At 35.7% G+C, this 12,178-nt stretch overlaps 1 protein-coding gene across 1 annotated transcript in view; it reads right to left on the bottom strand.

Moving 5' to 3' along the window:
* The window catches only part of LOC145681037 (relaxin receptor 2-like), a 262,579-nt gene that overhangs the window by 195,921 nt on the left and 54,480 nt on the right, over positions 1-12,178 (bottom strand). Inside the window, exon 3 of the mRNA XM_081752359.1 lies at positions 8,177-8,245. Within this exon, the coding sequence (XP_081608485.1) occupies positions 8,177-8,245 (69 nt within the window). The remainder of the gene's footprint in view (positions 1-8,176; positions 8,246-12,178) is intronic.

Below are 12,178 nucleotides of genomic sequence, written 5' to 3'. Positions count from 1 at the left end.
TAGAAGAAAGCAAGAGAACCTCGGGAAAACTCATGTACACGGTGTTTGGCAATACCAAACCCAACCTGACACGAGCTACGATCGTACCAGAGACTCCACTCATTAGAAGGGCATATGCTAACAATAAGCCCCGCATCACCCTACGTAAAATACACCGTTAACTTTCGACATAGACTTCCTTGTTTTTGTCTTGACGCTGAAACACATAAATGGTTATCAAGTTAACAGAAAAACATGTTACAATATGCAACTTATCAGACTAACATTACGTTCAACCACTTTTTGTCATCGGAACTGCTTCTATGGGACAGAGTTATGAAGGTCGGAAGTGGTACTAAATGGAATATTACACCATTGCACCTTTGCAAATGGAATATTACACCGTCGGACGTGCGCAGTTCACCAAGTTCCGTGAGAAGGAATGGGGGTGAAAATGGATTCTTATCTCCAAAACGAATCACAGATTTTCAATCACGTTTCAGTTCGGAGATTGGGAAATAAGGTGAGGTGTTCATCATCGTTCGGATGTTCCTAAAACCACACTATAACAAATCCAGATGTGCAAATGGGTGCTTTAACATCTTGTAATATGGATTTGTTGCACTGAAAGCCAGATCTAGACCACAGAATGCATATTGTCCATTAAAATGGTGACACAAACACGAATAGTGAAGCAATCAATAAGTATCAGCACAGTGCCCACAGGAAACTAGAATATTACCGCCAATAACATCACAAAGCCACGGCCATCTTTTACAACTGGGCGGATGCATTGGATTATACGCATCTTTGAGCGTCCACCACAAATAAACAGAGTTGATTGTTTGAAATAACGTGAATGATAACTCACCCGACACGTTTCCAGTCATCAGCGATCCTTGTTATTTTATCGTGGTATCATGGGTATCACCTTAAAGCGTGGTGATCTCTTATCAGTGGCTTCACCGATGTAAGCCGACTTGATATGTCCATGTAATACAACTTGTGACAGACTGATTGACGACTCAGTCTGTGGAAGGTGTTGCCGATATGTCAAGAAGGGCTTAGTACCAAGGTGGATAGGGCTAAAAGGACGAGGAAAAGGGGGATGTATAGTAAAAAAGTGTAAAAGAAGGAAATCAACGTAAGAACTGTCAAATGTTTGGAGAAACTAGATGTAAATGTAGTATATGTCTGAATAAAGCCTCACTTGACCAGTGGCGTAACTACGTTTTTTGCACCTCCAGCAAGAGAATACCCAGGCCCCCCGCCTTAATAACATTTCTTTATGGAATAATAGATAACATAATAAATAACCGTACTTTCCTGTATCTATGAAAAATGAATTAAATGCATGCAACTACTAGACTTAAATATTCATAAATAGTAACCTCTTTGCTATTCATATAATTTATTCAGTAAGTTTCACAATGAAAGATTAAGTTTTCTCTTTGCAGTCAGTGACGTCAGTCGTCATGAAGAGTACCATGAATGAATTCAATGGTTTCCTTTTCGCTTTCGTGTCAGCAACATCCTTGACTAACTCCCGTACATCGAATTTTTCAGCTTCGTTTAGAGCACTGCTAGATTTCTTAAACTATTTTGGCTCATTGTGCTTCTCACATAGTTTTATATTAATTTCAATTTTGAGAACAACCTCTCTGCAGAACTAACAGAGACAAAGAGCGTCAAAAAACAAATACGTGGAAATAAGTTCTGGAAAGCTACATGCCAATAACATATATTTCACAATTGAAAGCCTTGTAGATCAAACAGAATTCAGAACACTTATTTCAGATTTCACCAGTTTCACAAAGCAAATTACTTTCATCGGAAACGAAGAACCAATATCACAACTGTAAGTTGTTTGAAGTATCTGTGCCCTTCTTAGAATTTGATCATCAGTGAGATGTATTATTGGCAGAAAACAAAAAGGAAAATTTGGATACTGTATCAAAGATGTAAAATAACAATGGAACTGTGAATTTAGTATAACAAATAGTTTAATATAGATGTTAATTCTAATGTTTTATTCAGTATTTCCCACCGAAGAAAAATATAAGAGCCTATTAAAGAAAGCCGAACCGAATTTCCATCCTTTTGGTTTCCTGTGCTTCACCTACGCGTCAAGCCTCCCAAAGATACTCGAAAAAGGGGAGGGTGGAGGAACATTGCCGACTAATAAAAAACTGAAAAGCATGTTGATTCTACCTATTAGGAGGCTAGGGTGAAGGACTCAATTTGTAGTGTCGCCCCTCCCCCACACCGCATTGCGGGGTTTCGCGACATAGTAGTTACCCCACTGCACTTGACCCCCTTCTTCTACAAAACACCACGACAACATAATATGCATTCAAAGGCCGTCACTGACGAAGTACGCTCCACCTTGAGCTAGGTATCCCGAGGCTCTAGGAAGTGTGCAAAGTTTGTGACGTCTGACGCATGCTCTTGTCAATCAATCCCTCCGTTGTTTTGATCAAGTGAGACTACAAAGCGAACATTTCTTCCGTTCCAACCTGATACATACTTAATGAGATATTGCTAATATTATGTTTAACATTTACCTTTAATCTTCATTAGGTTTAATATTGTCGAAACAATGAAATATTTATTAATCAAAATATCGCCTCACACTGTATAAAACGATATGCTAGGTGTCGAATTCACATGCATAGCTATCGTGAAAATGGATAAAAACGTTTTCCAATAGCGCTAAAAATTACTGTAAGTCGTTCCTTGCCAATAATTTTTGTTAGCTTTAATTTTGTTAGAACGTTATCAATTTAAATACTGTAATTTACACAGAAAAAGATGCTCAATCGCGAGGCATGTCTATCAATACGTGTCGTCTTCTATTCTTGACATACATATCTCTAATACTCATACTACTTGTGAAAAAAGATGTAATTTTTGATAGAAAAGGAACAATGAAAAGACATTTTTTCCCTTTAAAAAATCCTTTTTCCGCATCCTGTTCATATTGGTGCTAACATTTAACGGGGACCGGTGTCCATTCTTCCTGATATAGTGGGAGCATATACTTTCTAACTCTTTTCCTAACCTGGTTCTTTCGGTCACAAATCTTCTGTTTCTCTTCTTGTATCTTACATTTTAATAACAGAATCTTACTACCACTAAAAAAATTATATACGTCTATATATGCCTTAGAAGAATACACCTATATATACCTTTAGCGTACGGCTTACGTGTGTTAGAAAGGATGATATCGTGTTTTTTTGTGAACAGAATAGATGGTAATCTCAGTCGAATATCATATAAATCGTCTGTAAGTAATGCTAGTTCCTAATAGTTAGAACTCGCCGCTACGCTACACGGACTGCCTGTCCAGTCTGCTTGCGTCATAGATAGCATTTACGTGCAGGCAAATATAAAGTGTTATAACGATTTAATTGTTTGAACTTAATTACTTCAAAATACATTGCGGTACAGTTAAAAGTAGCCCGCATCCTCTTTGAATGCGAATGCGTTATTTCGGGTCTAGGTCAAAACCCCCACACTCAAGAAATGTCAAAACTCCCACACGATCGGTGATAACTCCCACACAAATGGACAAATCCCCCAAACGCACGAACGGTCAAAACCCCCACAGCCAAAACCCCCAAACTCAAGAAATGTCAAAACGCCCACAAAATCAGTCAAAACAGCCACACATAGCAACGGTCACAATCCCCACATAAATGGACAAAACCCCCACACAAATGGACAAAACTCCTACATGCAGAAATTGTCACAACTGCTACACAAATGGACAAAACCCCCACACAATCGGAGAAATCCCCCACACTCTGAAATTTTACGTGATTGCACGTCTTTGTTGCGGCTCTTTAAGACGCCCACTTTAGTTTTTCTGCCATTATAAAACAGTGCAAGAAGAATAGTTGCAACATCAGTTTAAGTGGAATAAAAAATATTATTAAAAAGTACAAGGGCAAGACATACAACCAGGATCATTTCAGAGTGTGGGAGATTTGACCGATTGTGTGGGAGTTTTGTCCATTTGTGTGGCAGTTGTGACAATTTCTGCATGTGGAAGTTTTGTCCATTTGTGTGGGGGTTTTGTCCGTGGCTGTTGTGTCCATTTGTGTGGGAGTTATGACCGTTGGAGGTTATGACCGATTACCAGTGTGGGGGTTTTGGCTGTGGGGGTTATGACCGTTCGTGTATTTGGGAGATTTGTCCATTTGTGTGGGGGGTATGACCGATCGTGTGGGCGTTTTGACATTTCTTGAGTGTGGGGGTTTTGGCTGTGGGGGTTGTGACCGTTCGTGTATTTGGGAGATTTGTCCATTTGTGTGGGGGTTATGACCGTTTGTGTGGGCGTTTTGACATTTTTGAGTGTGGGTGTTTTGGCTGTGGGGGTTTTGACCGGTTCCCGTTATTTCGACTTCTGAAATTAAGTAAAAGCGACAAAAATGGACAGTTTATGCAATTATCGACTGTTATTTCTTTAATCGCAGAAATGTGCCGCAATTACGGGAGGATGCACAGTCAGAAACGTGTATATTACTGCAAGAGGCTTGTGAACAACATTAAAGATGATTTGTTAGACCCTTTACATTACATCATCAGTGATGAAAAATGGTTTCATCTTTCCAGTCATGTGGATTCAAAGAACATGAAGTACTGAACAATGAAGAACTCTAACATTGTTTGTCAGCAACCATTCCATGATGAAAAATCGGCGTTTGATGCGGCCTGACAGGAACGCGCATCATTGGACCGATATTTTCTGGCACTACCCTCACTACGGTTGCATATACGGAAATTTTTTATACATTTTGTGCTCAACTCACGAAAGACAATACTGCTTCTTCTAGCAAAATGGAACAGCATGCCACACTTCTAAATTATTTCTGGAAGAAGTCCATGATGTATTCTCTGAGAAACGAACTGTCAGCAAAGGTTAGTGAACCACGTTTGCCGGATCTAACAATATGTGATTTCTTCCTGTGGGGACACCTGAAAAGCAAGGTCTATGAAACTAATCCACACAAAATACAGAAACTGAAAGACAACATTAACCATGAAGTAGCCACAGTCGATATCCGAAATTTATGCCGGATGTATCTGAATATGCTTACACGTGTAGAGCTGTGTAATGATGTCGCAGGGGGTTACTTTCAACATCTTCTATAAATGTACTTTTCACTGAATTTTTCTCTCTACTGTATACTCTATTATTCGTTGTAAATAAATTGTAAGTCCATTTCACCTCTTCATTTCTGTAATTTCACTGCATTTCCTTTATTCTTACATGGGCTACTTTTATCTGCGGCAACCTGTATTTACAAAGTTGTAATCCTATTTAAATTTAACTGTTAATATTTGTAATTTTCTAAAATAAAATATTTTGACGATCTAACTACAACTTATATTCTGTTGTTTCATGTTAATTATTTGAAAATTAATAGTGATTATGCAGAATATGATCCTGTAATGCCGTTTGTTGTTAAGACACGAGTTGTAATAACATTTTGATTTGAGTTTTTATATTTAATAACAGCATATTCGTAGACAGGTAGAATTGAGTTGATTTTGAGTTTAACGTACCTTTCAACAGAGAGGCTACATGAGACGAGACTTACTAATTAACGTGGAATCCGAGCCCCATGAGCTTCCGCCGAGAATCGAACCCGAGTCTCCCTCACCAAAATAGTGTATTCTAAAATCCTAGCCACGAAGGAGCTCTGGTTGATGAGTAGAGTAAAGAATAAAAGTTGAATATAAATAATTAACACTTTTAATTACGAATGATTTTAAGTAATCATGTATAGTGTGCGAATAGCTTGGAAATCAACTAAATTTTAAGAATAACATTAAATACTGATTTTTAAATTGTTTTTGTCCCATTTAATATTTGCTCACAAATTAAACTAATGTCATGAGAACTTTTGTATTCATAATCACTGTAAAGTTATTCGTTGTTAAATTCAAAGTTGTATGACTTTCCGAACACTGTTTAAGAACCATAGGTTTTTATGCAAAATATTTTTTAAATCAAATTTTGAAAATATATTTTGTCACAAAATATAATCTTATGAAATTTATATTTGTTTCACATTTAAGTTAATGTAAAATGTTGGAAATGAACCACCGAAACATTGTATACAATAAAAAAAATACTCTTCGTTATCCGGCTAATCCTTAAAGAGCATAATTGAAACGGTCGGTAAGGCTATTGAATATGTACTATAAAGTATTCTTTAGCCTAAAGGGCGTAATTGGGAAACATAAAACTAAAAGTTTTCTTTCATTTTTTTTATTTTCCTCTTCCACTATCCGAAATCAGTGTCCGTAGATCGACGGATTTTCTTTAATCGAGAGAAATTTTCTATCGAAATTGGCAAGTGCAGTAAAAGGGAATGTTTAACACAAGACACTGAAATGAAGATAAATAGTCGGCTTGAGCTGTAAAATTAGTGGCACTGATTTCCTTTTATTTTCTATTGAGGACAAATTATTGTTTCCCCACTACATAAATATAGTTTTGTCGTCTCATCGCGTAAATTTTGTAAAATTCTCGTAACGTCATGATTCTTGAAATTTATTTTTCATCTCGTCTAGTTTTGTAAATTTATGTACAACATTTATGACCTTTTTTTCCGTTTACTTAATTTGGTCTAGACGTTAATAAAAATACTTTCGGTCACGAGAAGGCTATGAAAAGTGTGATATAGCATTATTAAAACTATATTTATTTCTAGACCATATCGCGTAATGACTTGCGTAATATTAAACGTTGATAAATGTTCTTCATTGGTTTCGTAAGTCATTTTGTCGGTATACCCTGTGAGTTTTATGCTGTGTATGAGTTAATACTAAAACAGTGTTGATACCTAAGAGTTGGGTATCTAGTTTTGCCCACGAGACTTATGAAATTTCTTGTCTCGAATTTGAAAATGTACTTCTATTCTCGTGGACAACACTAAGAACAACCAATACACCTAAATTATTTTTAGTTCCTTTTGAATTCTTTATATATATATATATATATATATATATATATATATATATATATATATATATATATATATATATATATAGTAAAACTTTGTCCCATACAAGTTAAAGGTAGAGCGTTAATTAAAAAAAAAGCGTTCGTAATGGACTGCGACTACCGGCTATTATTATAAAAGTTTCAATATAAAAGTATTTTTTTTAGAAAATACTATACAAATAATCTCTCTATGTATGCAAGGTTAGTTATAGGTAGTCTTTGAACGTAACGTCGCAGACAGGATCTCTACAAATCCCTAAAGAAGGCTAATTAGAGTGTAGTTAGGGACTCTATGCTCCGAAGCAGCTCCGAAGGTTAAGTGGACAACAGAGCCACAAAGCAGGCTAAGCGGCTGAGGTTAGGATTCCCAGACAGAGCCCCGAAGCAGGCTAAGCCGGGAGATATGATAGGCGTAGTCCCAAAGCAGACTAGAGGCCCTGGGGTTAGGTCACTCCTAATGTTCCGACGCAAACAATAGGAGAGAGACCAGAAAATGGTACCGAATTGCCGATGTCCAGCCAATTTCTAGGGGTCCTTGGGTGGTGGTAGCGCTGCTGCTCAGTTGACATCGTCTGCTCCGTGGGAGGGGCCAAAAGCCCGTTGTCTGCAGGTGATGGTAGAGCCCTCTGGTGGTGTGTGGAATCTTCTTGCTACACCACGTGGTGGTGTTTGTAAAGACTGGCGTGTGGAATTGTTTATACACTATATCACGTGGGACTATATATATATATATATATATACAGGTAAATATGTTCTCTCATATGAGCGAGTTCCTTGTCTCAGATTCCTCTCTCGGTACTGTAGAAAAGGATGACAGTATTGAGGAAAGACACGAATACAGAATATATTTTAGGTTATATGTCACTCTCTTTCTTAAATTCAATGTTTTCTTCTAACCAAGAAACATTCAAAGAAACTATTTTTATAAGTGCAGAAAGACTATCTCTTTTAAATTAGAGAAAAAATGAAATTAAAAAAGGACTTTTCTTGTGCCGTAAGTGAGAAATGTCTGTTCGTAAATTGGAACAGAAATTTCTCACTTACGGCACAAGAAAAGTCCTGACTTGAAAGAGTCATAGCAAAGAGCCCTCTTCTCAACACTTGATCTTAGAACAACAACAATGTTTGGATAGTTTTCTATAATAGATTCAATTAAAAGTAAATAATGAATATACTTACAACTCTTTGAGCTTTTCCAATACCGGAAAGTCAACTTCTTTAAGGGTTATTTGGTTTCTGCTCAGATCCCTGCAAGAATAGAAGAATGAAGAAAGATTAAGTATTTGTTTGACTTATAACATGCACGTATATCTGCTCAACATAAGCATAATTTAGCTTTCAAACGATTGTTTCCTCAACCACAAGCTTTACCTTTGTTCTTAATTATCACACAACACAAATACCTAGGAGAAACATCTATATAGGCATATGGGGCATGCATATATACATATATTCTGGAAGCGCATGCCATTTGCTGGTTAATGGAGGACAATACATTTCCTTATATGGACATACACACAATTGACTGCCACTGAAGTATCCTTTTCGTTGTTAAATATGAATGAACAGAAAAATGGATGACTTAATTATGATATGGACTTCAATGGTGTATTATTACCACAAACATAAGGACTATCTCTTCCTCGTTTCTAAATCATATATTCGGTGTTGTTACAATAGCAAGGCTAAATGAATTGGGCATATCTTGCGAAGCCGTTGTGTTCTTTACACCACCATAGAAGGAATGATGAATGAAACACGAGAAATATAAAAAGGAACATAAGTGAGTAAGCTGAAAATCGAAAAAGCAGCGGAGAAATATTTCCAGATACAAATCTAAAAACAAAAAAGTCCAAGAACCTGCCAACAGACATACTACTTAATAACAATAATAATACAATATGGTAACTTGAGGATCTGGAAACACACGTGAGTGTCTCTTCTTCTTTAAATAAGACATAATTATTATACAGAACACCTTGCTTTCAATAAATACATTGTAAGATTGAGTGAACTCATCAGAAATCCAATGAAAATGTTTATTGTCACATTAGAGAAAAAATCTTCAGTTCTTTTCAGGGATGAAATCTTCTTTATTAATCATGGGTGAGTGATTTTTCTCAAACATCGTGATTTTTCCTTTGGGATAACCCATGACTCGTCAAATTCATTCAAATCTGCATCAGCGTTCGCACTATAACCGTAATGCACATTCTCCTGTCCCTTCGACTGTACGTGAACTCCTGAGTTATACATTTCATTCGATCTCTACCTCACATATTAAATGAAGGTATGTGTGAGGTTGAGTTTGCAACTCATAATTAAGCTCATTTCTGCTTTTACTGTCTCGGTCAGTGTCACCAACGAAATAACTCAAAATTCCTACAGATTCGTGACACCCCCGTTGAAACTATCGCCAGAATCACACTATTGATACAGAAGTTGCGAAGCATTTTAGTTAATTCGAATATATAAACTGAAGAAAAATATTAAAATTCCAAAAACGTTTACTAGTAATAAACAATTGCTGGTAAATAATTTTGTGATTTCACTTTATTAAAGGAAGTGGCGTACTTTTTCTTTTTATTTCTGTTCTTTCATTCTTTTTGTTTTTATATTATGTCAGTAGGCCCCCCTACTTCATAATGACCGGATAAACAAGCAAAAAACCAATACACCATTTCTCTGATACGCTAATTTCCTTAACTCTCAGAAAAAGCTGCACTTCAATATCCGAGTTTGTATTTGGATAGTCCCGCTAATACCTTAACCATTTTTGTATTTCCGATGCAATGGAGAATCAAATTATAAAAATGATTAATTCTAGTTACTGAGGTAGTTATTACATCTAAGTTTTGGAATACATTTTATTTAAACAGTAGCGTACCCGAAAGGGGTTACCGTGTTCTAGCGTCCATCTTTTTCATAATATTATGGAAAGATGAAAAATACCATACGAATATCTGAATAAAAAATAGCAGTGTTCAGACTAAGAAGGGTTCCAACTACTAAATTCATTGAGAAAATATTTAACACAAATTTTATAAATAATAATAAAAATTACTGTTGCTGTTTATATCCCATCTTTAAAGAAATACTGTGTATACTACTGCTTGCCTATAATATTAAGGTAAACACATTTTTAATAATTTTGCTACTAATATATTTGTAACACCTCTATATAAAATATCATATTTACGTGTTACTTTATAGTATAGACAACAAACATATTAAATATATTCGTGAACTACATATATACAATTGCAATTAGCATTCATATTTGTAAAGAGTCAACCTTCTTAGAATAGTGAAAATTAAAATTTGGAAGAAAAAGTACGTTTGTAAGAGATGTAATTTCGTTTCTTTTCATGCGATGGAATTTCGAGAACAAAATGGAATACAAATAGAAAAAGTGATAAGAAAGTCCTGCATGACATAGCTAATTATAATTCATTTTATGTAGTAATATTATACGATGAGAAGCAAGTTCTTTACGATATAGCTAAATTATAGCAAATTTCGTGCAATATATCGTTTTGCAGTACATGCTATGATATAGTGGTTGGTAGCAAGAAAATAATACTGCAGTAGATTTTGTAGGGGTACCTATATACTGTAAATTTCTAAATACAATTCTGTTAAGAAATTACAATATTGTAGTAGGAAACAGTATTATGAATAATACAGGGTGTCCAATATAAAATGCAACCCGGAGTTTGGGATAGTAGAACTTTTGAACCTAAAGTGATACACAAATAATGGTTATACCAAAATGAACCCTTGTTCATGCATATATTTCTAAACTAGGAAGCAACTTTTGAAGTACCCTAGGAACCACACAGTGTTGACAGATGTAACCGAAGGTTTTTTTTTTTTTTTTTTTTTTTTTGCAAAACATCTAAATTGACTCACAACTCATACGTATGGGTGTTCTATCGTTAATTTTCAATTTGTTTAGTTGGAGTAGCTTGGAAACTATGGAGCAGAAAAAAGTATTTTTCATTTCCATTGATAAAATATCGGATGAGTCCTCTGTAAGGGGGAACTAGGAAAATCGTAGTTTTATAAATTAACACTCTGAATTGGCAACTTTGCTGATGTTTCAGTGCATCAGAAGGTGTGTTAAGGATATGCCTACATTATGCAATTTCTGAAAACAATGAAAAACAAACTTTGAAATTATCATGATAAAACGTTTACTTACATGCACGCGGCAACTCTGCTACTATCAGAAATGAGTTACCAGTTCTACAGGGGATGCTGGGAGTGTTCCCAATTTTGATTCAAACATTGGTTCACACATTTCACCAGGTTTGCAGCAACTTTACGAAAATTAGAAGGGTTAATGTTCTGATTGACACTGCGAATGTTCGTTTCCAGGTCTTCAATAGTTCAAGAATTGTTTTTGTATACCTCTTGTTTTCAATAGCCCCATAGAAATTAATAGCAGTGTTGCCGGGTGCATGTAAGTAAACGTTTTATCATGATACTTTCAAAGTTTGTTTTTCATTGTTTTCAGAAATTGCATAATGTAGGCATATCCTTAACACACCTTCTGATGCACTGAAACATCAGCAAAGTTGCCAATTCAGAGTGTTAATTTATGAAAACTACGATTTTCCTAGTTCCCCCTTACAGAGGCCTCATCCAATTAGTTATCGGTGGAAATGAAAAATTCTTTTTTCTGCTCCATATTTTGCCAGCTATTCCAACTAAGCAAACTGAAAATTAATGACAGAACATATATACGTATGAGGTATAAGTCAATTTACATGTTTTGAAAAAAAAGTTTACACTGTGACCGTCAGCATGGCCACAAGGTTACACTCTTGGACAAACTGTGCATTTTTTTAACTTTTATTCATCTTGCAAAATTATTATTTTATTCACGGAAAAGGAAAAGTTATTTATCTTGCTTGGCTCTGAACGTTTCCGAGCTGGTGAGAAACTCTGTTCTTTCTTTACCCACAGGTGTTCCTCAGTCTTTATCGTCTCTCATGATAAAACAAAGAAATCATTGTTTCTGAACCGCACTCCTATCTCATTAGCAGAGTGCTTCGAAACAGCAAACTTTTTTCTTTCCGTGAGTGAAGTTACCAACTCATGGTTTTCGCTACTGAGACTGTTTCGTATACATTTTTCAGAACAACAATTATTAAAGTTTGGAAATCTTTTTAGACA

This window comes from Thermobia domestica, chromosome 3 (assembly GCF_964235325.1).
Source record: "Thermobia domestica chromosome 3, izTheDome1.hap1.1, whole genome shotgun sequence".
Lineage (NCBI taxonomy): Eukaryota > Metazoa > Arthropoda > Insecta > Zygentoma > Lepismatidae > Thermobia > Thermobia domestica.
The sequence above is the reverse complement of the archived record's forward strand: the minus strand, read 5'-3'. Positions and strand labels throughout refer to the sequence as shown.